Source organism: Apteryx rowi, unplaced genomic scaffold (assembly GCF_003343035.1).
Source record: "Apteryx rowi isolate R43461 unplaced genomic scaffold, aptRow1 scaffold_53, whole genome shotgun sequence".
NCBI lineage: Eukaryota > Metazoa > Chordata > Aves > Apterygiformes > Apterygidae > Apteryx > Apteryx rowi.
Window position 1 is genome coordinate 2,809,382 of NW_020450794.1, and position 27,993 is coordinate 2,837,374.

Genomic DNA, 27,993 nt, shown 5'->3' on the forward strand with positions numbered 1-27,993 from the left:
ATGCTCTTGCCTACTGGCAAATAAAAAACATAGACAGATTCCTCTTAACCTTGCAAAAATAATATTGGTGAACTACACTTCAACATTTTGTACACAATCTATTCATCTCATACAGATTATTTCAAAATAACCCCAGTCACTCAAATAAGGAAGGAGAAAGTTTGATCCAAGATAAGTGTTTTTATTATTTCAAACTCAGACATATTTTTGAAGAACACAAACACAATTATTTTCACAAGCATATTAAAAATATCTGCCTTGCATGAAAGTTATAATACTAAAATTCATGCTACTCAGATCTCAATAGCATAATAGCAAATTAAAGACATTTTCAGCTGTATAAATCACTACACTATAGTGGACAGTAAATAGTATTTCCTGTTTTTAGGGCAAACAACAATCCAGTGGCAGTGAATTTACCACATAATACAGGTATTGTGAGTACCACTACACCTAGCTTTGAAATGCCAAAGCAGATCATCTTCAGCCTCTCCTGTTGTCATTAAACTTCTCAGCTATTTTCTGCAGTTCCAAATCCATAGCAGCTAGGTTTTCCAGTTCTTTTTCCTGTGAAAAGAAAAGAGTATTTTACACAACAAATGATGTTGGCAAATGTTTTTTTTATTCCATGAAAATGAGAAACAAGGATACAGTTCCTCAAGCAGACATCTCCCTCCACTTACTAGTTGCCCCATGCAGCTTTTCAGCTTTTTTTTTTTTTTTTTTTTTTTTTTAATTAAAGAAAAGGTGGGGAGTTCTGGTGTTGGTCCTTTATATCCAGGTAAAAATTCTGAGCAGAGTCCACTGAATGCAGTGGGATCTGTATGATATGGCAGTGACCAAATCCCCCGTGACTGCATTTTATGATTTAGTTTTGTTGTCTTTGGGGTGCTAACAGTTTTGCAGCGCATTCTTTGGAGGTTTGTTCAGTTTCGTGTTTTTAACTGAACTAGTGTTAGAGAAAATATTGGAAATACACTCATTCCGAGAGTAGGACCTAATTACAACTTGATCTTTTAGGCTTTAAAATGGCATTATCTAGTGACTCCGTGCTATTTCAAAGCTGCTAGTCCTAGCAGCATAAAGTCACTTCTGTCTAGATTAACATCCCTTAAAGACTACAACCTTATGGTCATAATGATTCTGGTCTTATGACAAATAACAAGCACAGTGTGCAATAAAAGAAGTTCTCCCATGTTACCAGATGCCGGGGAAAACAGCCATTCCTGCTTATCACAACTTGCTACCACACTTTACCCTGTATATAAATTCCCGTTTGCCTCTCCACTACTCGCAGTCCACATGAGGTTTGTGCAATAGATACAGCAACACGTGACAGGCACCTAGCTGATGGGTGTAGACTCTTCGTTTTCCTGGACACCAAAGCGTAACAGGAAGTCCAGCGCAAAAAGGATCCATACACATGGCAACTACATGCATGAATCGGGCATGCAAGTGCAAGCCAGGTTCTGTTCTGTAGTTACAGTCAGGAAGTCAAGTGAATAGACAGCTGAATTTTACTTCTAAACCTGCAACTCATTTTTCAGCTGTATGATTTAAACAACCACTTGGTACTTGCTAATTACCTCTCTGCTCCTGCTGCAATGGGTATCTTTGTTTTGTTAGTCTGTAAGACCCTAGAGGGAGAGGTAAGGCCCAAAGAGGAAGAAAATCTCCTTTCTCTTCCCATCTTGCAGCAGACAGGAGCTAATGAAGACGCACGTTGTCTTTATTTTTACAAACTGGGCCCTGGAATAGCTCCACTGAGTTCATTCAGAGAAAGAAAAATTTTTAAATTACTGAAGATCTGGCTCTTAATGTGACTTTTTTTTTTCTTTTAAACTTGCAGTTTATCAGCATTCTTGGAAATGGATTTTAGAAATGTACATGTAACAGCAGGTGTGCAACATCAGTTTCCTTTAGCAATTCGGAGAAAAACCTACACATACCTCCTCCTCTGTCAGAGGCCTCTGGCTCAGATTTCCCTTGTCATTCCTGATTGTGTGACGTTTTTTCATGTCTTCTCCAGAATCATACAACTCTGGAAATTCAGCTGACTTCTTCCTGTAATTCAGAAGTTGCGCAAGTTGATCCATCCTGTTGTATTGCCTTTTCATATCAAATCTGTTGATTTTGCCAAGACTCCTCTTCTCAGTGTGTCCATGGTTCAGAGCATTCAGAATTTGCTTTTTCTCCCACCAGCCATAGTCATTATATTCAGGGAAAAGATTCTTCTCGCTCAGGGTGGGCCTGACTTCCTCTTTGCTCTCCAGAAGCTGCTCTCCCACATTGCCCTTTTTCTCAAAGTGACGGCTTTTCCACCACAGTAGTGGGTAGAAAGGGCTGTACGATGCTGTGGTTCTCTTCTCATTCTCTGCAGGGAAATGGCTTTTGTACTCTTCCCTCTCTGCATATCTTCCTTCCTCCATATTCTCTTCATTTTCTATTTGATCACTGCTGTGATGCTTCTTTTCTACTTCCTCCTCCTCCTCACTGTTGCCAGGGTAGTGCTGCTGCTCTACACTGTCTCTGTCCTCAGTGCTATAGTGTCTTCTGACCTGCCCTTTGCTCTCTCTAATGTCCAGTTTCTGTGTCTCTTCATCTTCTTTGTCCTGCAAGCGGTGTCCTCCTTCACCACGATGCTGCTTCTCCTCCTTGCTGCCTCCGCCATGATACCTGTCCAGCTCTTCCTCACTTTCTCCACGATATGTCCTTCCCTCAGAATGGTGTCTCCTTGCCTCATGTGATCCATCATGGTGTCTCCTCTCCTCATGCCATTTTTCATTACTTCCTTCACTTTGGCGATGCCTCTTACTTTCCTCTTCGCTGCTCTCTTCACTCTGCTGCCATCTTTCCCTGCGCTCCTCACTTCCCCGATTCGTGTACCTCTTTTCCTCCACCTCTTCAGACCCAAGCTTCTCACGATAACCTCCCTTCTCCTCACGATGCCACTCAGACTCTTCCTGGTGGTGTTTCTGATGGTGGTTCCTTCTGTCCCAGAGACGGCCCTCCTCTGCATTTGATTCCTCAGCTAGTTTCTCTTTCTCACCACTACGGCCTCTCTTCTCTTCAGAGTCACCCATTCTGTGCTTCCTGTAGTAATGTTTTGGTTCGTAGGCTTGCTTTTCCTCCTCTGCTTCTTCGCTCTCGTCAGATTCTTCACGATCCTGCTGATGGGAGGAATCATGTTCCTTAGACTCATGATGGTATTTTTCACTTCTTTCTTCTTCCCCCTCATGAATTCTCTTGTCAGGACTTTGTGTTCTCTCCTCTGAATGTGCCTGGCCCATGGGACGTTCATCATTCGCATCAGAGAATTCCTCTGTGCTCGTGGACTTCTTGTTGAGAACGGCACGCTCCGCCTCTTCATCGTGATGCCTGCTCTCTTTGCTGTCTTCTTCCCGGTAGTAACTATTCTCATCCTCTTTTCTGATCTCCTGATGGTGTTTCTTTTCTTCTGCATGGACTCTGTCTTCATGAGCCTCGTGAACGGATATGTCGTGTCCATCCTCCTCTTCCTCACTTTTATCTTCCTCGCGACCAAGTTTCTTTTCGTCACTTCCTTTCATATGTATTTTAGATTCCATTTCAGTCTGACTTTGTTCTTTCTCCATACTCCCAATATGATGTTCTTCATTCTCTGCTGGGTCTTTCAAATGCCTCATTTCGAGTTGTTTGTCTTCATTTTTATCTCTGTCATTTTTGCCACCTACAATAACAAAAGTAGCTTAATGAAGTATTCTAACTCTATGCTGAAGCATTTCAGTTTAAATAGATAACTGGCTTTCCAAAGTAGCAAAAAGATATGGAAAGAACTAATTTTTTAATTCTACTTTTAAAGCTTGTCATTGTCTTCTGTTTTGAATGTTTGTCTGGAAAAGTGTTAATTAATTTTCATTTAATTTGGTATTTTAAAAGTTCCATTGACATTTCCAGAATTATATTTCTTCTTTGGCTTTTGTATGTATTTGTAATAGTTACTATTTTTAGTGCTAAACTCTCATTCCCATTAAAAATCAATGGGATCTGGAGCTGTGTTCAGTTTTTTGAAAGTCAGGCGTTAACTATCACATATACTTATTCACAAAAAAAGCCAACCATTTATTTCAAGTTGCTCAAAAATATCTGAGGTGTGGTGTAAATATGCTTTTATCAAATTTTAAAAGTTCTAAATTGATTGCACCAAAATGAAAGAAAATTGTCACTTTGCAGCAGTTATGTTTAATCAAAATCATGCACCTTCCACTATTTCCAAAATGCTAAATTTTGCGGTCTGACTCTGACCACAACAGTAACAGTATATTTCTATGAAGATATTTCTGCTTCACTGTGGTCTGAGTGACATCAGAAGTAGGTCACAAATTCTAAAAATTCAGAATATAGCTTCACAGATATTTAAAGTTAGATCATTGTTTCTGAAAATCTTCTCATTATTTGGTATTCTTAGAAGAGATCTGTCCAAGGGCAAAAAAGGTCCTTACCCTCTCTTTCCAGTGTTTTCATTTACCAAAAGAGGGACAACAGACAGGTTTATCTGAAACTAACACAGTGTCATAAGGCTTAATGCCTTATGACGATAGTCCCGATCTCCTCGAAACTTGGCCTGAGCTAGATACAAATTATCACTTGTTCATTTGGTGTAAAACATCCTGATGAAATATCCCAGGTATGGCACACACGTCCTCCTAAAGCCCTGAAAGCCACCTTCTTCCAATTACTGTATTAGGGCCATGCATAATTTCATCTACAAATAAGCAGAATACAGATTATGGGTTTCATTATTGCTTCTGCTGGCAGGTAAGCTCAAGAGTCTGTTTGTTGTTCTGTAATCAAATAAATAATATGCTGGACAGAAAAGAAGTATGTAGATTTTGCAGTTTTGCACAGCGTCAAACTTGGCCATGGTTCACTACAGCCAGTAATCAAGCATGCAAACAGGTTTATACATCGAGGCAGCTAAATACCATGCTGTAGGAAAGAGCTTGTTGGCAATGAGGACTCCCAAAGGAAATTTTCAGTGCACATCTCCAGGGCTCTTGAAACAGTGCCACAAACTTCATAGTTTCAGGGCTCATTACAACCTAATTGAGAGACTCCCTCTCCCGCGCTGGGCACCGGTTCAGTTGCCACCAGATGCAGGAGCCTTGTTGATTTAAGAGGAAGTTATTCTGGGATGGGCTCAGCATCTGGTCCAAACCCAGACACATTTGTTGATCTCCTGGGCTAGTTGAAGAGATTACCTACTTTCCTCAGACTTTGAAGATGGCTTAAGTGCAGAGAGCCATGCAAGTGTTAGCCAAAAGTCCCTGAAGTTACCAGATAAGGCCGTTTGCTCTTTGGGCAAGACAGGAAACAGAAGGTGGTAAGAATTCTCAGACTGAAATTAGGAGGCACCAGATTCACATGGGCTGAAATAACAGTTCACCAGTTCACACATGACAGAATCCATTTGCAAGTTTATTTTCTCAAAGTTACCAACAAGAGGGTCTAATGCTGAAACTCATATTTTGCAAGAATATTCCTAACTTGCCCATGTAACACCAGGTGGACCTTAGAAATAAAAATGAATCACTTAATGGCCATTGCAAAATCAGAGTTCTAGGTTTAGGGGGAGGGAAAAAAAATTACTATTCGTGTTATTTGCACTTGGCAACAACATGAACAAGTCTGAAGTTCTTTGACTCTTAAATTGAGATGATGAGCTTGTAAAAGACAAGACAGTGTCTTGTCTTGCAAGACAAAGCAATGGAACATCATGAATAACAACATGAAGTACTTAACTTCCAAGATACTATTCTTATATATGAAATTAAAATGATGAATGCTTCTATCCTGCAAAATGAGAACATTTGTTTATAAAATTAACAGTGGTATCTACCAGATTCCTTTCACAAGTTCAGATAAAGTTGTACTTACTCTTCTTAAGGATTTCTTTGCACTCAGGATTAATTGGTGGTGCATTTGGCTTCGACAGAGCATTGGAGAGAACTTCTACTATACACTGTGTTACCTAGAAGAAACAAAAATGAAGAAAATAATTGTCATGGTGAAAATGGAAATCCTGCTTCTGGCCAGTGATGTAATAAATTAGTGGGGAAGACCAGTTTAGGGTTAGATTTGAGGCTAAAGTTTACGAGCTTTGAATAATCCCTAGCTCTACCAGGACTTCCTGTGTTTTTAGGCAAGTCAGTCACTCTGCTCCTCACTTGCACATCAGTAAGAGGAGGATACTCATTACCTCTTTTTTCCCTCCTCTTTTGTTCGCACAGATAACAGGCTCCTATTGTATGTTTTTTAAATATTAAACATCCTATTCAGTACAAAGACAAGTCAAACATGTGGTAATGAGACCTTTCAAAAAAATAATCAACACAACACACGTTTGATACATGAGCATCATCCTTTAGGACCTGCCCAACAAGGCCTTACCAGAAGTATTACTTGGATTGCCAATAAACCAAAAAAACACCTTTATAGCCTTTGAAAGCCATGTGCTTCACAAAGTATTTCAAGATTTCACTCTGAGGATTTCCAAGTACCTTTGTCTGTGCTGCAAGCCCTGCCTCTCTCAGCACTTGACATTCAACTGGAGAGTTTTCCAGAAGGAGAAGAAATTGATTGATTTAGAAAGGCGTCACAACCACCTCTAAATCTAACCTCCCACTAAAATAGCTCTTCTGTACAAACTAATGCAAAATGATTTTCAGGTGTTGAAGTTTCCGGTTGTGAGTGACCAGATCCCCAATGACACACCACACTCCTTAGGCTGACAATCTGGGGGACTGGAAGGGAGTACGTGAGGAAACATTTGTATGGCAGCCTGCCTTTTAACAGTTTTCAGTTATTTGCAGGTGTTTACTAATTTGAATTATTGTTCTGTAAACCAAGGGAGAGGGCCTGATGTCAGACTGTGAGAGCACCCAATGGCATTTATTTCCTCAAATAGATTAAGAACTTCTTTCCAAAGAAAGAGATCTGAGGCTTGCCTTAGAAAGCTCATTACATAGTTACTAGCCATAGGTATTTCCCAATATTTCACCTTTCTTCAAATTTGCCACCTCACTTCTTACAATCCGACTCCGTGCACTGTTGAGCAATATTTCAGATCATTTTGCAGGCAGCTGTAAAACATACAATTTGAAGAGTACCAAACTGACTCAAGAAGCTAACTTCCATTTTCAAATGCAGAGACACACGTAGGGTATCCTCTGCTCGCTAAAGGGACTCCGAGTTCCACATCAGTGATGATCTCTTAAAGTTTACCCTTAGGGGAAAAAATAACATTATCCTGAGAGTTTAAAAACAAGCCTGGAGCCAGAACAGTGGAAAACATGTGACTTATTTGCTGAAATTTGCTTTGACATATAGCTACTCACCATTTCTTCAATATGGTCTTTTTCTGCTGGAACTGCACTGACACCTACAAGAAAAATAAGTTATTACAGCCATTAATCCTGGCAACAACCATAACCATTACTGACAGGAGATCTCAGTCAGATCGGCCCGATGAGACCGCTTGCTTGAATTTTGGGCTGGCAGGGCAGTCGAACAAGACACATTTGCATTACATCTTTTCTTCTTCAAGGACAAGCAGCATAAAGCCATAGCCTAACATGAGAAGAGGCATGCTGACATTTCTAGCATAAAACGAATATGCACCATGAGAACAGAAAGCAGTACCCAAATTCCAAGAACAGAGCTTTTCAGCAAGTTGGTTCTTTGATGGTAATAGAGGAGGAAACAAACAAGGCCCAGTTTCACTTCAAAAACTCCTTTGGCTTTTGCAAGGAGCTCAGGTCACTTCCTCAACAGGAGAGTAATCTTCAAGCTGAAAAGCAACTACTGTCCCAATCCTACTGGAGAAATCCTGTCTCACCTGGACAGCAGGAGCCTCCCTGAAAGAGGACAGAGCCAGGAAGGTACAGGAATGCTTCCCTTCAATGCCTCTGCCAAGTGGTCCATTATCACAAGAGATGAGCAAAAAAAATCATATCCCAGGGGAAAAGACCCTGGGGGAAGGAAGTGGCCCAACCGGTCCCTCCCTCTGTCCCGAGGACACTTGGGGTATTTAACACCTCCCCGCGCTAGCTCTACTGCACTTGGTCCAAGGTAATTTCTTTTGGAAAGAAGCTGCAAGCGAAACCTTCATGTTGCTTTATTCTGCCATAGATCTCCTACTGGTTAATGAGCTTGGCTGCTGCACATTAATAAGCCATGTCGATTCTCCTTCACCTGGAGATCTGCAGAAGTGAAGTTCAGCCAGTCTGCCAGCCACGTAGGAGCGTACAGAGGCAAGGATTGCTGCAGCACTGCTTCATGGACTTACCACACAGTAAATAGTCACAGTACCCGAACAAACAGCTTGGGGCAGGATGCCGAACTTCTAACATGAGTCACCATCATCTTAAATCCAAGTATCATCTTCTCTACAATACTGCTTTGGTGGGCTTTACAACAGTGAAAGATCATCTATAACGGATGGACACACAGCAGATTATGGAGATGATTGGGCCAGTTTACCCTCTCTTACACCATGGCAGGAAAAGTTGAGACTGCCCTCAGGAGGTTTCCTGCAAAGCAGAGAGGAGCTTGTGGCCTTGCACTTTGCTGGGTCTGCTGAGGAAGGAGGCATCCCCTTTGGCATTGACTCTGTGTGTAATAACTGGACACGATACAGTAATAACACTTCATATTTCTACTGCTCTCTATTTTTGCCCCCTCCTTCCACCCAAGACACAGATGCGGCAAGGAATACACTTCTCCAGTGCCTGCCTCTCCTCTGCGTGAGCAACTGCTACCACAGAAGGATCCCACGCTTGGATAGCACAGAAGGGATTCCCCTAAAAATAGCATTACACCCCTACTAGATCATTTCCCCAGAACACCAGGTGGTGTACGGGGGAGATGGTGCTATATACAGCCAAACCTCTCCTTCATTTTTAGCATTCCAGTGCTGACGGAGATAGGCTTTAGCGTACTTTATTTACTAACCTAGTTCGCAAATAACCACCACGGTACTGATGCTGTTGCAGTCTAACCTGCCTGCATCCTCCATCTGAGCATGAAGAACAAGGAAGCACTTATCTCCAGGGGCAGGAGACCAGCAGCAATGTCCCTTCTACATGTTATCCACTAAAAAGACATTCTCCAAATCCCACAGGGGTTGCAGGTACTGCTCCTATCACATCTCCTGTGGCAAGAGCTGCTTATAGCCTCCACTCGTGCATAAGCAGAGGGGATGACCCACTCCACTGCCTCTGCCCACCTTGGCGAGTTTACAACAGCTCCTGTTGTCTAGCCCATGAGAAGTCAGGAGAGGCACAAAAGCAAACATCCGATTTTGTCCTTGATAATGATCCTGCCACAGCACATCTCCTTCGAGTTGCATCTGTTTGATGTGATAAAACACAGAACAGACAAGCCTCAAAACGTCTTTGTGCTATTAGAGATGCCAACTTTGGTCTGCCTCCCGAGAGCTGCATCAGTGGTACGTGAACGCAAAGTCAGGCTGTGCTGACTAGCTTTGCTCTGTCATTCCAAAACTCCAGTCTCTCCAAGGAGATTAACAGAGAGATTAATGACCATTAAGCAAGTGCTTGTTCAGCAATGAAAGCCAACGCACACATGCAAAGAGGAAGCATTGGGCTATCACAACAGTAGCTTAAGAAACCAAGAATATTGGACATATGTCACATTACCCTGCCTGGAGGAACAAGATGAATATTAAATCCATCCCGGAGCCTGAAATAATACACCGAGGCAGCTGCTGTGCTATAGCTGCGATAGGAAGCCCTGGGGGAGTCAGCACGCCCCACTTTACACCAGTGCTGGCAGCGCTAACCCCCGGGCCCGCTGCCAGCTGAGGAAAGCGGGCGAAGGGCACTCTGCCTTCCCCTCCACACACACTCAGGGTGAAGTGACAGCCCCGGCACTGCTGACACCGTCAGGCTGCAGAGCACCCACCCCGCTCACGGCTCACAGTCTAGCAGGGACACGGCAGCCGCGGCAGCTCCTGGGTTTTGTGGTGGAAACCAAGGTAGGGCACGTCCAGAGAAGGAAACCCTTCCTCTGCCCAGAAAGGGGATACCAGACCACAAAACAAAGCTGTGGGTACGTGTCCACCTCCTGAGCCAAACCTGCCTGGGCCGTTACAGTCACATTATCTGGTTTTGCAGAAATGCTGAGAACTAAGGAGGATCGCTAAAGAGGGTGAGAAATGCAGACTGTGAAGATAATGCAGGACAAATCCACATGGCTTTTGCTTGCATCTCCAAGACTGAGCAAATCTCCTGATAGGTCCCTGCTATTTTAATCCCTAAGTAGCTTTTTTTCATTAATGTTGATGACTCAGAATACTGCTGCCATCCCTGATCAAAATTTCCAGCAAGAACCTTTCATAGCAAAGATCATGGAAACTTTAGCACATTGATTTGAAGAGGGAACACTAGAAAGTTCTTGAAGTTAATGTTATCGCTGACTCCTAACCCCCACACAAACTCCTTAGTACTGTAGCTTAGTGAATTCTGGTTGACACATGAAAGCAAAACAGCCAAAATGGGCATAGAGAGGAATTTGACCAGTTTGATGGCATAAACACATACAAATATTTGACAAGAAATCCCACTAGGTCTGTGGAACAAGTCTGATGAGCTTCGCTAGGGTGGGATTTCTCCCCACCTTCCACCCTCCCCCATTTAATTATTTATTACAATAAAGATACTTGAGGGCAATTACTTTTTGCAGCTTTATTGTGTTTCTGTATAAGTCCTGACAGGTTTCCATCTGAAGGCTTCTAATATACCTAAAGCTGAACTACTCGACCCAGAATTACACTGATTGTTGGGAGAAATTATGCAGCGTGCATAAGATCTACAAAGCTAAATGATTGTCTCATCTTATTGTGTTTTTTAATTTCACAGTTTGGTTTTAATATTTAATGCTGCATGCAAAGAACAAATGTTAGTTAAAGCTGTAGACTTACTACTTTAAAATCACCTCCTAGTAATCAGAATTATCTGGCAAAAACTAGATATACTCTCTGAATAAAATTATACTGAAGAGTCTTTGTGGAAAGAAACATAGCTGTTGTCTTGGGGGAAAAAAAAAAACTAAAAATAGCTGCTTAGCCTCTGAGCAGCATGAGAAAAAGGTTCACTTTTCCTTTAGCGCACAGCACTGATTATCCTCTTCGCAGGCAGCAGAGGAAAACGGCCAAGCGCTTCAGCGCAAGAGCGGCACACGGCGCAGCGAAGGACCTCGGCGGAGCTCGGCGCTGCGCGGCGGGGGGAAAGGGGCAGCCTCCAGACACGCCAACGGAAGGCTGCCCGGCGGCTCCTCACGCCGCTTTACCTATTTTTGCCTCTCTTCGGGACTAACATTCGAGCTTTCCCAGAAACCCCAAACGCAAAGTTTAGTCGGCGCGGGCCGTACGCAGGCATTACTGCACCGGGGTACCTGCCCTGCGCCGCGTCCCACCCCGCGGCCCGCCGCACCCCTAGCTGGGCCTGAGGGGAGACCCGGCGCCGGGGGGTCCTCCCCGCCCGACAGCCACGGTGACGCAGAGCGGGCAAGCGTGACATCACCCCCTCGCCGATGGCGTCACCGCCGGGGCCGGGGGGGGGGTCCGAAGAGGCGCCCGCGCTCCCGCCCCCCCTCAGCTCAGCTCAGCGCAGCGCAGCGCGGGCGCCCAACGGCTCCAACGGCCGCACCCGCCGCGCGCGCGCCCCGCGCCCCCCGCTCACCTGCCAGGGCGGCGGCCGCCAGGAGGCTGAGCAGCGCCAGCGGCGCCATGCTCCCGCTCGGCTCGGCGCGGCGCGGCACGGCTCGCCTCGCCGCCGCTCGCCGCTATTTAAAGCGGGGAGCGGGGGCGGAGGTAGACGGGCGGGGGGCCCCGCCGGGAGCCTGCGTCACCGCGAGCCCCCGGGGCCCGCGGGGGAGGCGGAGGCGCCGCCGCCGCCCGCGGCGGGAGGGCGGCCGTTGCCCCGCTCCGCACAGGGGCGCAGCCGCGGGACCCGCCTCGGCCCCCTCCCTCCATCCCTCCTTCCCCCCCTCCCTCCCTCCGCCGGCCTCCCCCGCGGCTGCCGGGCAGCCCCCTGCCCTCCCCTCCGCCGCTGCCTGCACGGCCCGGGGAGGAGCCGCCTCCTCCCGCTCTCCAGCACGGGGCAACTTTCCCCCCGGGCTGCGAGAGCAAGAGCGTCTTCTCCCTTCCTTCCTAACCGCCTCCCCCCCCCCCAAAAAAACCCCACCATCTCGGGAAAGGAAAAGGCAGAGCCACCCTGCCCCTTTCTCCAGTTTAGGGGATGCTGCATCCTGGTTTCTTCTCCCCCCTATTCAGGGGATGCTACATATTCACCTACTCACAGCAGAGCAGGGGGGAGGCAGAGTAATCCACCCCCTCCGAAAACTCTTCCAGAGGAAATCAGCCCCTGCGTTCCCTTATGCCTTTCTGAGCAAAGTCTTCTCGCACGCTGTGGCAACCTTTTCTCCCTGCAAGGTGCCTGCCCCTTTCATCCCACTCCGTGCTGCCCCTGTGCGCTGCACTGCGAACCCGGGAGCCAAGCATCACGGGGAAGCGATCCCTGTTAGAGCGGTCCAGTTTCATCCCCCTTCTGCATCTGATCACTTATGCCATCCGATGAGGGAACGACACGCGGTGCTCCTTAAGAGCTTTCCTGAGGAAACCACTGCTCTTAGGATGCATCTCCCCAGGCAAACCTCTTATTTACTGTAGTTATGCTCTTGGGAGCCAGAATGAACCTAGAGAGATGAAGTTTAACAGCCCCCACTGTCCCAACGGGGACTGGAAAGCCTAAGTGACAAGCCGTGAGGAGCGCGCTGCAGAGCGAGCCTGAACACTCCTCCCGGCTCCATTCAGAGCCGGGCAGAGACGCTGTAGGACCAGGACTTGCTTTGTTTTCCCTTTCATTAACTCTTGGAGGGCCGTCTCCTATTTATGTGTGTTTTTCAATCACTCTTTTTAAAACAGCACTGGGCAGGTGGCCCTCTAATTGCTACTGCTCACGGAGGACGATGGATCTATGTATTGCAATGGCATTCTCTCCATTCTTGCTTACAGTGCCAGGTCTCTATAACCATATATCCTTGAAACGTATGAAATGGGGCACAAGGACACAGCACTCTAGTAACACTTACATGCAGCAGCATCTGTGCGTACAGGAACTGAAGCTCCATTTTAAGCTTGTTTCAGAAGACAGCCTTTGGCTCCAGGAGGCAAAGCCAGATACCTCATTCACCTTGCACTCAGGCTACAATTTCTGCAAAAGAACAGAACCCAGTTACTTGGGCCACCATTACAAGCAAATTAACACCACAATATTTTCTGCGTTTTCTCCTGCTCCGCTTCCCTCAGGTGGTTCCGATAGCAGCTATACGACAAGACCCCTCTCAACAGGGAGCTGCTGCTCTGGAAGTCACCAGCCTGCACTGGGTACAGTTGAGAGCCCAATTCAAAAGACAGCAAAGAACTTCACTGGCTCCAAGGGCACATGTCCCTGACTGTGTGAGGATTCAGCTTGGCCCCAACCTACTCTGCTGCTCACTAGGAGGAATTTTAGGTGAAACATTTGCCATTTAAACGTTCTCCGCTTCCCCAGGCATATAAATAGCACTGCATGGTTATCCTCGTATAGCTGCTTTATTCCAGCATTTGGCTGGCTATACCTAACTTTGATATGACAGTCAAAATGGACAAGTGATAAAAGATGCTGAATAAAGATAGCTGGGCTATTTTAGTACCTGCGAGATATTCGTACTAAGTACCTGGATTGCATAAGTCCTGTCAATAGCTGGTACACCAACCACTACAGAAACCTTCTTGCGGCAGAAGAGGCAGTTGAGATGAACCAGTCCTGCACCCCAGGCTCACATGGCTGCAAATGTATTCCTTGCACTGCAGTAACAATCGCCAAGGGCTTCGCTTCAGTTTTCCTCTGTGCAGGCGGGTTTGTTTATATTTGTTGTGTAAGACTTCTCTGAAACACTCCCTCACCTCAGCCTTGGGGGGGCTGATCTTTCCAGCACCTCTCAGAAGCAAGAAATCCTATATCTGCAGCTGATAGAAGATGTTAAAGCACTGCTGGGGTACATTTTGCCGTCAGTTACATTGGGAACTCTTGGGAGCAAACATTAATACCTTCAGACTGGATCAGAGTCGAGGCTACAAAGATCTTCAAGCCTTGCAGAAGGTCACACAAGAGGCCTGCGACAGAAGCAGGGACAGAAATAGAGGAGAATTATTTCATTGCATCTTCAGCGCCCAGGGCAGGTTTTCAAAGCACAGTCCAAAGGACTGCTGCGTCAGTGCTGGAAAACCGGACCGAGAGAGATGCTAAGCATCTTGCCTGCAATGATTTAGGCCAGCCTATATTTTCAAAACAATGTCACTTCACACGGGCTTTTACTGTCAGGTATCAGCTGGCATGAGTTTCCCATCAAATCAGGAAAGAGATCCGAGTGCAGTAAGAAGTCAGGATTACGGCAGGCAGTGGCATATTTCACTTGATGGGTTGTGAACGGCGCACCTCAACCTCACTTCTTCAGATGCGTCAGAACTTGCAGTGCAGTGACATACACGCCTCACAATGTTGTGACAATCTATCACATTACGAATAAACAGCATTTATCCTGCTGGATTCTCTCAAATACAAACGCTTTAGAAAATACACATTTGGCTCATGCTGGAAATTTGAATTTCAAAGGATGACAAGTGAGTTTTCCTGCCTGTTTCCGAGTTCCTTCTAATTGAGGAGAGACTGCTCTGGGAATATGGGGTTTGTTCTCCTCTAATTGGACGTGCTGGTAGGATTATCTTCATTCTAGGATGCCAATTAGTTTTCACAGAATGAAAATCCTGCAGCCCGTTTCATGAACAAACTCATCTCTTTCATTCAGAAGGTGCTAAGGGGATGGATCTGGAGAAAAAGACCAGTCAAATCTGAAAAGCCAGCGCCTCAAGGGATATCATCTCTTCAGCTTCGTTAAGGGCAGTGAAAATCCTTTCAGTGATCTATGCATATTCAATGCCTGTTGCGACGTAACAGATCATGGGGTCGCACAGATACATTGACTTTGCTGTTGTTAGACATTGGCATATATATGTGTGTGTATCTTATCAAGCAGCATCAGGTGCCTAGCTCAGCTCCCCGATCGTATGGCAGCAGAGCAGTGACTTCGGAGGAGTTAAAATCCACCAGCTGCCTCCACTGGAGAGAGACCAGGCTGGTGCTCAGGGGAGCTCGTCTGTGCTGCGTCCGGAGAGGGGCCCCAACCCAGCAGAGCAACCCTTGGAGGGTGCACATACACGCTGGGAATCTTTGCCACCTCCGGCCAAAGCTGCTGTGAGAGGGGGCAGACAGGACCATGTTCAGGCCCCCTCCTTCATCCTGAGCAAAGGCTACCTAGCCCACAGCGAGCACCTAGCGTGATGCTGACGGACGGGGCTTGCTTGCCTGGCTACGGGAGGATTTGAGAAGAGCCAGGGTAGAGGTAACAGGAACAGCGTCTGCTTGAGCCGAATCCATGGGAGGTGCAACGATGCTGCCATTAGAAAGACGAAACGCTTCCCCACACGCCCTGCAGCGGCCTCTGCTCGCACGCGCTGGGGCTGCTGCAGTTTGTTGCTTGTGACGGGTGCTCCGTTTGCACATCTGGTTTAGCCACTTGGTCACCCAAAACAGTGTCCAAAAATTCCTGTTCTTAGCAGAAGGGTCCACGGGATGCAAGTCACCTGCACGCACCAATACATAAAAATACTTGAGTCTCTGTTTACACAGTAACCAGCTTCCAGCTCAAGTCTACAACACGCATCTCCTTTTGCCTCCACCAAAATATTTTTGGGACATTTTCCCCCATATCCTCAGAAGGTTAAACATGCCTGTCACTGCACGTGTCCTTAGCACATGGACTTTACCATGAACAGCAGTGAACCACCAGCAAACTGAATTCCACTCAAGAGCTGTGAAGAGACCCTGTGCGATACAGATATGTGATTTCTTTAGCATGAGCAGTTGTTTTCCCCTCTGTGTTTAAATAGCACCTCACACGGGGGGGATCTGGTTCATGCCAGCTGCTCTTAGGCAGTACTGAAACACCTGCTAAAAACCAACTACTAGTCTCTAGTCTCAAAGCTTTTTTTTTCCAAAGAAAATCTAAAAAATCCTATAAAATAGTTCTTCAAAACCAAGAGAGCCTCAAAAGTTCAGGTTGATTCTCTTCTGAACTATCTTTCACCTTATTCTTTCACAAAAGAGGATTTTGCCCACTTGTAACCCTCTTCTCTCTCCTTACTCCAGCTCTTCTGTGCTGTATCTATACCACAGAAACAGCCAAGTTTTACATAGCCAAACTGAAAAGAGGTTTAAAATATGCCTCTAAGACATGTCATAGATCTTAAGGAATATTAAAATATAGGCACAGACGCTCCTTTGGTCTTCTAGAAAAAGCCTTATGCCAGCTGATCGAACCCCTCAGGGCCTGCAGAGGCACTCACAGCCTACAAAAGCTGTAAAGATAGCACCAGAAAAATAATAAAACAACCCTCCCCCCTGCAAAACACAGGTACCCGAGGGAGGAAGCAGACCAAGGCTAAAAAGCAAGCCTTTGGCGTCTGCAGACCTGAGGACAATTTTTCCATATTGCATTCTCCGCACGTTCAACGCTACAAGGCGCTGCCCCTTCTCATGCCCTTCCCCGACAGCGTGTCGGCCGGGCTCACTTGCTCCAGACACTAAGCACAGCTCATCTCTTGCAGTTACACTGGTTTGACATCCGTGGGAAATCTGGGCATCCGTGACTGTGGCCCAAAACAAAGTGCACATTCCTGCCCTCTTGCAAGAGTCGGTCCTAATTTGCTTAATGCCGTTGCGGAGCAGAGCGTTTCTCGTCACAAGTCTCTTCCTTTTATCCGTGCTGCCGCTTCTCACCCAAGCATCGGTTTCTGATTTGTGGCGTCAGAAAACGGCATGCTGGAGCTGCGGTTAAAGTGCGCCGCTCCAGACTGACTGATCACCAAGCTGAAACGCAGCCCGGAGCCCACCGAAGCTCCAAAAGCCCTTAAATGGTTACTCACGGCTTTATGAATTTGGCTATGACTAAAGCCTCCCCCAGCAGCAGCCATCACGACACTGCCTGGCTCACCCAGGAGCAGCCTCCCCCCGCCTCGAGGGGGGATTTATTAGCGCCCCGGCACCCTCCTGCCTGGGACAGACAGGCCCCGCAGGCGGGCATCGCGCCGGGAGCGCGTGGGGCCTCTCGCCCCAGCCCGGGCCGACGGGCGCTGCACACCCAGACGCGAAGCCCGGGCGGGGGAAGCCCGCAGGCAGCCACGCTTGTGGTCCCGTTTGGGAAAACGCCGGGGGCTCGCGCAACAAGAACAGCCTGCAGACAGGATGGAAATTGCCCTCTTATTCTGGGTTTTACTTATTGTTAAACAAAAACAACTTTTACAGCTGCCTTTGCGCTGCAAATAATTTCGTTTGGGCAATGAAACGGTCCCATGCAGCGTTTCCGCCTGCATTTTGTCAACTACTTTATGTTCCAGTTCATATTTACAGACTGGGGCACAAGGCTGGCTTACTTAGTAATTTATTGCTTTAAATATTTATAGCATTTCAACTCCCAGCAAGGGTTCAGTTTGGTAAGAATAATATTGTTCTGAGGTTGGTAGTGCTATGGAAATTTCGGAGAGGCAAATTTCAATTTTGTAAGATAAAAATATATAGATTTCTGCAACAGACTGTAATGATTTTAAAGGAAACTTTTTACTACTGACTATGTCTGTACTGAAAAAAAATCTCATTATGCACTTGCACGTAATTTCAGACTTGAAGCACAGCGCTGAGGTCTATTTGGTGACACTGGTACTCACACACTTCAGCGAAAGCAATTGCCAAATAAATTTTCAATAGCCTTTTACACTGGCACTAAAAGCAGAAACCAGCTGCAAAAAGACCCAGTGAGAAAGGAGAGCGTGAAGCCCCCAGACGCAAGAGGCGGCTTCGCTAAGATCCCTTCCCGCTAGGAAACCCCTTTTTGCGCACCGTGATTTTAAGTCTTTTAGGCTCTGTGCGAAATGCTGCATACTGATGAAAAAGGCTTAAGAGGCTTAGGTTTAAAGGCAGCCCTGGGAACCGCAGATACCTCGCAGATCCTCCATCGGCGTAAATTTGTCTAGTTCACTGGCGTTAGCGACTACCTTCAAGTGACACCAGCTGAGAGCCAGGACCAGAGGGCGCATCCCCGGCCTGTCATTTCAGGCTTTGCAGTAAATGCGCGAGTTTTCAGGCCTTCCCTCCTGGGTAAGGAGATAACTACCTATATTTGGGACGAAGGGACGATTCCCCAGAGGCAGATGATTGATTGTTACAATTCCTACGCAAAATACCGCGCTGGCAACGCAGGACTCGTAGGAGACGTTGCTTTTGTGGCGCCGCGCTCCCGGCTCGCAGGGCCCCACTGCCCTTCTGCCACGGGGTTTTTCCCGTGCCCGGGAGCAGATGTCGGGCCGCCGTTGCGCTCCCCGGAGGATCGTCGCTTTTCGAGGAGCGACGCGCAGCACTAGCAGCGGCGGTTCGCTGCAGCCAGCCCCCGGCAGCGAGCAATGGGCACGTTTGCCGATGTTCGACCCGGAGGAAATCCCTGCCAGCCGTGGCACACGTCAGCCTCCGCAGCTTTCCCGGGCGAAGCCCGTTGCAACGCGCGGTGGCCCCCTGCCAGGGATGCAGAGCCAGCACAGAGCTGGCAAAGAAGCGCAGAAAAACCCCTCTTTTAAGCTTAAACCTCCAGGAAACCGAGAGATGCCAAGAGCCAGGACCTGCTGTGCGGAGGCGCCAGCGCGGGAACCTGCCACCGCCTCCCTCCCCAGACCTGGCGGAGGCAGCGCGGACCCAGGGAGCTGGTGCTGCTGGTCCTCCCTGGGGCGCTCAGCACCTTGGGCTGGGCACCAGGCAGGCCACAGGCTTTCCTTTTGCAGAGTTTTAAAGGCTGAGCAGAAAGCATTTTAAACACTTTGGTGAGAAAAAAACCCGCGTGCGCCGGTGCAAGCCCCGATGAGAAGCCCAGCATCCAGTCGTAACCCGGGGCTGGCGGTACAAGGCGCTGAGCCTTCCTCCTCTTCGCCCACAGACGAAAACAGCCAATTCCTCCTCACCAACGGTTTCAGCACCTCCTTCCCCGCCGCCCAAACGGGGCCATAAATCCCTAGCGCGACCTGCCACACACTCCAGGGCCTTGCAAGCGGTGCTGACTCGGCCCAACAGCATTAGCAGCCTCGTCCCTGCCGGGAGGACATGCCTGGCGAAGGCGCCTGACACGCTCAAACTCTGCCCAAGGGGTGTCTGTGCTTAATCTGCTTAATTTCTTTCTCCCCGCAGCAGGCTGGGCGCTGCTGACAGCTCGTCTCCCCGAGCACAAGCACCGCGAGGAAGGGGCCCAGGAACTGGTCTGATCCTCGTCCCGCGCGTGACCAAACTGCGAGCCTGATCCACCGCCATCCGCAGCAAGGCCCCCCAGGCCGTCGAAGCGGCTCCGAGCGACGCTCCAAGCTCTCACGTGGCAAAACCCGTGCGAGCGGGACCGCCTGCTTCCCTCGCCGCTTGCTCTGCCTCCACGCTGCCCGGTGCCCCTCCGGCGTACCCGGCCTCGGCTCCCGCCTGTGCCCGTGCAACCAGGTGCTCCCCAAGGTGCCGCCGCTCCAGGCGGTCGGGGACAAGGCTGGCAAAACACGCCGGCTTCGCAGAGCAGAGGCAGCAAGTCACTTTTCCATGCGCCACAGGGCCAGAAACACGGGATTTCAGTGCCCAAGTACAGCCCTTTCAGGGGAGCTGCTGTCAGGCAGAGACGCAGCAGTAAATCCCCTGCCCACTTACTCTTCCCTTGACGCTTTCGGCCATGCAGAACAGCTGCTAGCAATGCAGAAATACACCCATTTGCTCAGGTCGCGCTGCAAACGAGTTGCAGGGGGCGGCACTGACACGAGCTCTCCCCTCTCCCCACCTCAGCGCTCTTAATCGCAGGATCCTTCTGCGCCTCTGGCCAGAGGTGCTGCTTTTAGCACCCATTTAACAGCTGTTCCCGGCCCTGCGCTCTGCTTCCCACCTCGAGTCGCCGTTGTTACGGATAACGTTGCCTGCCCCAAGGCTGACTGATGCTTCCCCTTACAAGAACCTACTTTCTAGTGCTAATAAGGCTTTGCCCAACTTGCACCGAGGTGAGATTTTCCATGCCGCATGTTCTTTGGTTACAAGACTTCCCTTCTTGATTCACGGAGCCTGCAAAGAAACAGGTTGCGGCAAAGGCAATTTAAATAAAGGTTTGACCTTTCAGCCGTGAGGTTTCTGGCTTTGGTTAGCTCCAGCTCCTGTCTTAATCACAACTTATTACTTCATGCTCTGTTATGGGCCAGTTCTTACTTTTAAGGAAGAAATGCTGGCATATGCTGTTGATTAATAAAAACGTGGGGAAGAATAGTCATTAGGGAAAGCCTACAGAGCAGGGTATTTTTAAAATGAACTTTTATGTTGTGGGAAAACATGTGCCCCCCCAAATCACCTACGCTCAATAATGAAACAGAGGCATTTATACAGAACGTATATTGCCTGTTGTACACTCATTTTAGAAACCGTATGTCCCGAAATACCCACGCACAGCAAAAATCCCTGGGGAAAGATCCTTCGCTGGTGTAAAGTGCCCCAGCTCCGTTCACAGGACAGGAGTGTTGATGCTAACTGAGGATCTTTCCAACTCCTTTTCGGCTCCCGGATCAGGCCGGCCTTGGGATGAATCAGCACCTCCCACTAGAAGCTGCGTAGGAGGGAAAATAAAAATTCAGTCGGAGTCGGCACCAGTGAGGCCATCAATACCGACCGTCCTGGAGGAGCTCCGAGCGGAGGGAAGCGGCAATGACTTCAGAGCGGGAGGACTCGGCAAGGATGACAAAAGGTTTTGGATGAGACGTTTACGTAAGGTTTGCCATGGGAATAGGGAGGTGGCGCTCGCTGGCTGGCGGCTGCAGCCCTCGGATGTGCCCGAAGATGAGCTCCGGGACCGCTCGAGGTTTGCGCGCGCAGGCCGCGGCGTCGCGCCTCCTGCAGCATGACTCAGTCCTCAGCCCACGGGGGAGGCTGGGCCAGCCCAGGTGGTAAGTGCCCAAACCAAAGCCAACATCTCCAGCGTGAAGCCTCCCCTGGGCCCCAGGCACGCTTTGGCTCCAGCCTCACCGCAGGGAAACCCTTCCTTCCTTCCTTCCTTCCTCAGGGGAAAACGCAAACCATTTCCCAGGGACTACTGCTATGACTGGGGAGAACTGTACAAAACACAGGATATTTAGTTGAGGGCCGCATGCAAAATCTAATAACATCAGTGTGTTTGAAAGCTGCACTCTCAGCACTTCAACATCCAAGGAAGGAAAAAAATATATATATCTTTACCTGTGAAAGGAAGGAGCCATCCTCTACCTTCCCATGGGTGGCCACATTTCCCAGGCCGGTATTTCAGTCCTTCTGAGGGCAGCTAAGCAGAAGTTAGATCAAAATTAATGAGCCTGTGACTGTGTTTCTGTGGCCTCTAGCAATCACAGAAGGAAAAAAAGAAGAAAAAAAAAAAGCCACCCAAAAAGCAACAGGCAGCCCTCATTGAAATTCAGGGAACAGCAACATGACAGGAGAAGGCAGATATTGCATGTTGTAGCGTCAGACACCCAGGCAGAGGAAACCCAGCGTATCGGGGCCATGGTGGCACCAAAGCCGGGGCATCAATATCAAGACTAGACTATCAAGACTAAGGGCATGGACGGGAGGTTTCATCCTTTTCCTTTCCTATACGTAGGGATAGGGCTGAGGGAGAGTTAGACCACTTCAAAAGCATTGGGTGTTTGGATTATGAACACAGGTTGATTCACGTCTTTGATTTCAAAAGGGGAGAAAAACCCACAGTGAAAGGCCTTTCTATACCTAACTGTGCTACATCTGTCTGAACTGAGATGTAGCATCCTCCTGCATCGCAACCCCGGGAAGGGATTTCAAACGTCACGAACTTTCACAGCCATTTTCTAAGAAGGAGCCCCAACACCATTTCCAGTTTTATTCGCCAAGGCCACAGTTTTCCCTCTCTCCTTTGTTTTTCATCCAGGGTGGAGGCTCTGTCTGTGAAGTCAGTGACCCTAGAAGTGCTCTGCAGCTCAAAAGACCCATAGCAAGCATTTCCAACCATGCAGAGAGATCCACTTTTGCCAGCTATTCCAAACCACATCCTGGATGCTGCATTATCACCCACTGAATCAAGATTAAATATAACCTTTTGGAAGGTGCTGAAAGCCCCATGCTCCAGAGAAGCCAATTTCAAGCCAGATAGAAAAACAAAATAAACAAATAACACACCCTTTCCCTCTAGGCAAGATCTGCATCAGAGGTGTCGCCTGCCCCACCAGAGAGGTCTCCTCCAAGGGGCTCTACTTTGGCCCTTCCTCCTGTCTCAGCACAGGACACACGTCTATTTTTGGCAGGCTTACTGGCAGGAGCTGTGTATCGTACCTGGAAGCGAGCAGTGCCCAGAGAACCTGCCAGCGCTCCTGCCGGCGGGAGGCACACGCTCGTCCAAGCCCACATATTGCAGTGGCACAGAGCTCGCCGAGCCCTCTGCCAAACGCCAGCCAAGATTTGTAGCTGTGAGTCATATTGCCAATTTCAGCTGCATCCTGGCTGTTCTGCCTACGTTGCTCTTCAAAATCAAAGAGTTTCATGCTCTCCCCTGCCAGTATCCATCTTCAGGCTCTTTCAGCATCCGCCGTGTCTCTCTCCTGTCTTTGCGTCTCATTACTCTTCAAGTCTTTAGGAAATGGGGCCTGCTATCCCTTTTCTTGCTGGACCAGAAAGTCTAGCTGGGATGTTAAAGGGACAAAAGGGTTTATTTTTTATTTATTATTAGCCTAAGTGCAGGCTTTGTCTCCAGCTATCTCAAACAGCAGCAAAGTCAGAGGTCCCAGGAGCTGGCTCTTTTCTAAGAAGGTCCACAGGTGAGTTTGTTTCCTTGCTTAGCGGTTTGCCTGGCACACGCGATGGAAGAGCTGAGCCTGCAGCCCAGCAAGCTGACACCTGCAAGGAGGTGAGGGCCACCTCGCTCCTCCGGTGGGGGCCTTCAGTTTCCAGGTGAGTGAACACTGCCATAAAAGTCTACAAAAGGATTTGGGCAGCATTTGAGGCTCTGACATCAATGCTGGAGAAGAATCACATGCAACAACATTCGATTCGCGCCGAGCGCCTTCCTCCCTGTCCCTCCTTGGCGATAGCTCCCTACGCCCGTCAGCATTAGCACCCTCGTAACCACGGGAGATCTGTGGTGGTTAAGCAGTGCAAGCTGACAGGGAGAGGCTATTACTTTTACTGTATTTATTGATAGCATGCTCAAAAGCATGTTTGTTTTTTCCAGCTGTATCTATTGCTGAAGCAGCTGATGTTGCTTTTCCCTGTAATCTGCCTACACGATGCAGGCAAAGCAACAGATCAACGAGAACCGCAGAGAAGCCTGATGCATCAGCTTCATGACAACTCAAGGACAACAACCTTAACCCAGACAGCCCCAGCATACCCAATAAACCTATATGCAAAGAGACACTGCACCAAGCCCAAACATCTCTGCCATAATTTGCAGCCAGCTGAGCCAGGGGGCCTCTTTCTGCTCCGGTTAAAGTCAACAGCCAAATTTCTACAGCCTTTGTGGGAAGGCCTGCAGAGCAGAGCGGCTGTGCCAGGCTCCTGGGGCAGGAATAACGCCCCCACAGGAAGCCGCAGCTGGGAATGCGATGGGCACAAAGCTCAGGTACCCGTGCTGGGATCTGGCCAGTGCAGAAAGGGAACGATGAGAGGTCACAGCAGCCAAGCTGGCAGGATAACAGCTATCTCCAAACAACACTGACAATCAGATGCTCAGACTGGAGTGAGCAGCACAGCTGTACTGGAGTACCTGCAGTAGCAAGGCATCTAGACATGGACCTGTGAGATCCCATCTCTTTTTTTCTTTCTCTCTTCACCCAAATGCTGTCCCCTCCCACACATCGCTTCCCTCGTGCTCTCCATGCTTCCTTGACCATGTCCACACCAGAGAACGAAGGGTGCAGAGGCCTCCCTGCTTAGCGAGCAGCATCACTGCAGAAGGCCACCCTTCAGGGGACACACCAGTGGGTGAAAACATGCAGGAAGACAGTTGTCTTCCGGCAGCAGGTAAAGCAGCAAAGCAGCCACTGAGCTAGTAGGTCTCCAAGAGACCTTAAGTGGCTGTGTGCAGGCTTGTTGCTCCTTTGCTCACTGACATCAAGTTCTCAGGGCTTGAAGAGATCTGTTTCACTTTGCAGCAAAACCTCCTCCAGGGATCTCATTAGTGCCATCAGGCAAGGCAGAGAGGGAGCAGAGGCTGGCGGGGGGGGGCACTGGTGGGGCTGGCAACGGGACAGGAGCTGCCAAACAGAACTTGGACCCAGCAGGGAAGGGGTCTGGGACAGTGGTGGGAGATGCCTCGGGGCTGTCCCCAGCCATCCCGCTCCGTGAGGGCAGGGATTGGCGTGACGGAGGAGCCCTGTCCTGGCAGCCCTGCACATTTGAAGCTGAGCCCTCCTTGATAGTTGCTTCCACCTTCCTAAAGGCTCCTCTTCATTGCAAGAAGCAGATGAAGTAGGCTGTGAAAGAGTGGTTTTCTGGATCCAGAAGACCAGTCTTAACATAACTGTCCCAAAAGATTCCCTTCTATTTAGGCTATTAAAAAACAAACAAACAACAAAAAAAAAATCTTTGTTCATTCCATGCAACACAGTTATAACTGTAAATCAGTTCAAGAAATTCAAACACAGACATGTTGGACCACCTGTGCTATTGCTCAGCAGCAATAATATTCATCATTACAATTTCTTCTGAGCAGCATCATAAAATGCCAAATAGCACTGCGCTGCTTTAAAGTGAAACGCATTCAAAGCAATTGGGGCTTTTAGCCTGGAACACCTGACGAAGGGGAGTGATGCATTTGTTTCCCCATCTTGAATAAACTAAGGAGACGTTTATCAGGAAATGAGTAATGCAAATGGTTTGGCTTTCAGCAGACTTGGAAATACATACAGCAGGTTCCAGCACAGGTTTGTAAAAAATTAATTAGCAGCAAGTGTGAAAAGGAGTGATGGGTGTTTATTCTCCGTGCAGCAGTCTTATTTAACTTAATAGAAGCAATTGAGCTATAAAATCCCAATGAAACACCTCTTAATTTTAAGTGGTCTCTCTAGGTACAGAGCAGATCATTTTATGGTAGGAATGATCAGGTATTTTAAACTCAAACATACTTAGACTCTTAACACCACAGTTAGGTGTCTGGCAAGATTGTCAGACTCCCCTAAACATCTAACTTGTTTTGTTAGCATTAAAGTCAACAGGATTTTTGGAGCCTAATACATCCAGCTGAGCTCTATTCTGCTTCTTTAAGCACCTACATTATGAAAATGTATCATAAAACAATTAGGTTTGTTCTAAATTTTTATGAAAACCTAACAATAAAGTTTGGAGAAGACAAAACTCAGTTTTTCCCAGCGGGTTGGACTTGCAAGCCCTCTGGGAGAATGGTTCAATCTAGAGGCTTCAGCATTTTGTGAAGCAAAGCAAAAACTACATCAAAGCAATGGGCCTGGCAATCTGGGTGATGACTACTATGCAACTATCTTTCCCCACCCAAGTGTCTCTGCAAGAGTTTGAGACATCATTCAAGAACAGAAATGTCATAAGATTAATTGCAAATTAGTCAACAGTAGCTCCAATGGTTGATAACCGCTTGGGAGGAGACCCGGAGCACTGTGAACTCCACAGGTGGCAATGACCAAACCCAGCGGCTGGGAGTTAGCGATTCGGGTCACCCCTCAACATCACGAGGCAGGTGACACCGTCACCACGAGCCAAGCCTGGAAACCCACGTGCTGGGCTCACTGATGCCAGTGGTGATCTTGCTAAAACCAGGGCAAGTTCTGGGGATCTGCAGCAGCAGAGCATTGGATACAATAGCATTTGCTTAGCATTAGTAGCTAAATTTACTGAAGCCTAAGGCCGCACATCGCTGAACTTTACCTAAACTGTTTGAGCTGGTTTGAACAAGGAGGGAACAAGAAAGTAAGAAAACAGCTTCAACAGTGATCAGTGAGTACCATAACCCTGCCCGGAGACAACGGAGAAAACAACCAAGAGCAAAGAAACTACTACTCATCAAGCGATCATTGGTGCAACAAATGGGAGAATGCACACAGAACTTATCCTGCAGGGGTATAAATACCCAGGGAAATTTCCATTTGGGGTCCTTCAGAGGGGGCACCCAGCTGGAGCTGTAATACTAATAAAATCATCTTATAAAGAATTATTTTGTATCTTTTGGATAAAGCGGAAGCCTAGAGTCGAACCCTGTTAAGGACACTGGACTGAACAGTTTCCCTAACACAGAGCTTGTTAGACGAAGGAAACCTTTGCTGTAAGCAGCTAACTCCAGCTGACTCATCCTGGAGAGAAACCTCCCCCAGGGCAGCCTGTGGTTCAGACATCTGCGAGGACATTTCTCCTCATCCATCAGCACACCAGGAAACTAATCTCAAGGTCCTGCGCAGTGCTGGCAAGGACAACAGACCTTACTCGAGCGCTGAAGATTGGCTCCCTCTGTTAAAGCCCTAGGGGTAGATCCTGTGGTAGTAAAAACCAGCAGGAGCTAATGGGCAGGGGGAGAGCTGGAGAAATCAGCACTGAAGTGACCAACCAAACCACCAGCTTGGACATGCTGGGATTTTAGCTCCACTTTTCCCAGGTGCCCTACATCTCCCAGCAGTTGGATAACAGGGCAACAGGCTCCAGCACTGCAGCTTCCCTGTGAACACCACAGCAGAGCACCTCAGAAAGCTATTTTAGGTTGCTCTTTTGCCAGCTCATGTAGACAGGAAAAAATCACAACTCTGCTCAGCTGGCGCATTTGAAGTGTTAGAAACATCACTAAGGCGACAAAGCTTTTCTTTCTCTTTTTTTTTTTCCTCTGCTAAAAAAAAGAAACCCTACTCAGAAGCTGTATTCTCTCTCATACATGCCCACACATACTTTTTTGTGCCCCAAAAGCTCACCCAGATCACAAACACTGTCTTTATGACCTCTGTTGTTTAGGTTGACACATTTGCACAGACACTTTTAAAGAAACGTTGTCAGAAAACACCACGGCAGCCACCTCCCCGCTGGCACCCCGACCACGCAGACCCATTTTGCTCTCGGGTGCGAGCCAGGAGTAAGCGCAGCAAGCCAGCAGCATTACATACTGAAGGATCCCACGTCCGTGGGCAAACATGCACAGCTATCGGCCATCCACACAGAGGCAGAGCCTTTACAGCTCTGATGGCAGAAGCAAACCAGCATCTTGCTCCTGTCTCATGCAACATGTCAAGGGCTGTGTCCTGTCTGTGTTTGCTTCAAGAGGAGTTGCAGGACATCATCTGAGAGTCCAGGCGTTCTCGTTTTCTCTTCCAGCACGACTTCTTCCTCAGCTGGCTTTGCAAAACAAGCAGTGGTGGGGTGGTTTGGGAAGATCTTGCACCCATCTCTGTTCAAGACCACCTGGGCCATCTGCAGGCAACGCAAGGCGTATTTCGTTCCCTCCTGGTTTGATAGCTCTGAAATCTTCTGCGACAGACAGCGTGACCCAGCCTCGCAGGTGGGATCCCTTCTGCCCAGCTGTGTTTCACAATACTTTTCATAGAAGCTGTCAAGAGACTTCCTGACACTGGTATCTTCAGTGCTGTCATGTTCGTACATCCATGATAGTGCAGCATTGCCAGGCTCGGTGCGCTCGCACAGCCCAGCTTTTGGGTTGTAGCTCACGCTTGCTTTCTCAGTGCCTTCAGCAGAACAGCCCCCAGGAACTGCAGAGGGTGGCCCGTTCTCTCCTGCAAACGCAAGATCAATGAAACTCATTAGTCACCAGGTCGTCCCT

At 48.1% G+C, this 27,993-nt stretch overlaps 2 protein-coding genes across 16 annotated transcripts in view; both read right to left on the bottom strand.

The window, feature by feature from the left end:
* Positions 1 to 87: 87 nt before the first annotated feature.
* On the bottom strand, positions 88 to 27,412 carry CHGB (chromogranin B). 8 transcript variants are annotated; one of them, XM_026080701.1, is made up of 11 exons: positions 22,392 to 24,681; positions 21,444 to 21,525; positions 20,662 to 20,817; positions 14,153 to 14,218; positions 13,780 to 14,071; positions 13,153 to 13,274; positions 8,327 to 8,469; positions 7,377 to 7,420; positions 5,917 to 6,010; positions 1,950 to 3,709; positions 88 to 567 (listed from the first exon to the last, which is right to left on the bottom strand). In XM_026080701.1, the coding sequence occupies exons 7-11, from the start codon at positions 8,388 to 8,390 to the stop codon at positions 484 to 486; spliced, it is 2,046 nt and encodes a 681-aa protein (XP_025936486.1). In that variant the 5' UTR covers positions 8,391 to 8,469; positions 13,153 to 13,274; positions 13,780 to 14,071; positions 14,153 to 14,218; positions 20,662 to 20,817; positions 21,444 to 21,525; positions 22,392 to 24,681; the 3' UTR covers positions 88 to 483. The 8 variants fall into 8 exon arrangements, with proteins under 8 accessions (XP_025936486.1, XP_025936488.1, XP_025936484.1 ...); XM_026080703.1 differs by lacking the exon at positions 22,392 to 24,681 and adding an exon at positions 27,323 to 27,412 and having other exon boundaries at positions 13,780 to 14,218; XM_026080699.1 differs by having other exon boundaries at positions 13,780 to 14,218; positions 22,545 to 24,681.
* The window catches only part of SHLD1 (shieldin complex subunit 1), a 58,279-nt gene continuing 55,447 nt past the window's right edge, over positions 25,162 to 27,993 (bottom strand). For all 8 annotated transcript variants that reach the window (XM_026080712.1, XM_026080714.1, XM_026080711.1 and 5 more), the window contains one exon: positions 25,162 to 27,946. In XM_026080712.1, coding sequence (XP_025936497.1) covers positions 27,444 to 27,946 — 503 coding nt within the window. In that variant the 3' untranslated portion in view covers positions 25,162 to 27,443. The remainder of the gene's footprint in view (positions 27,947 to 27,993) is intronic.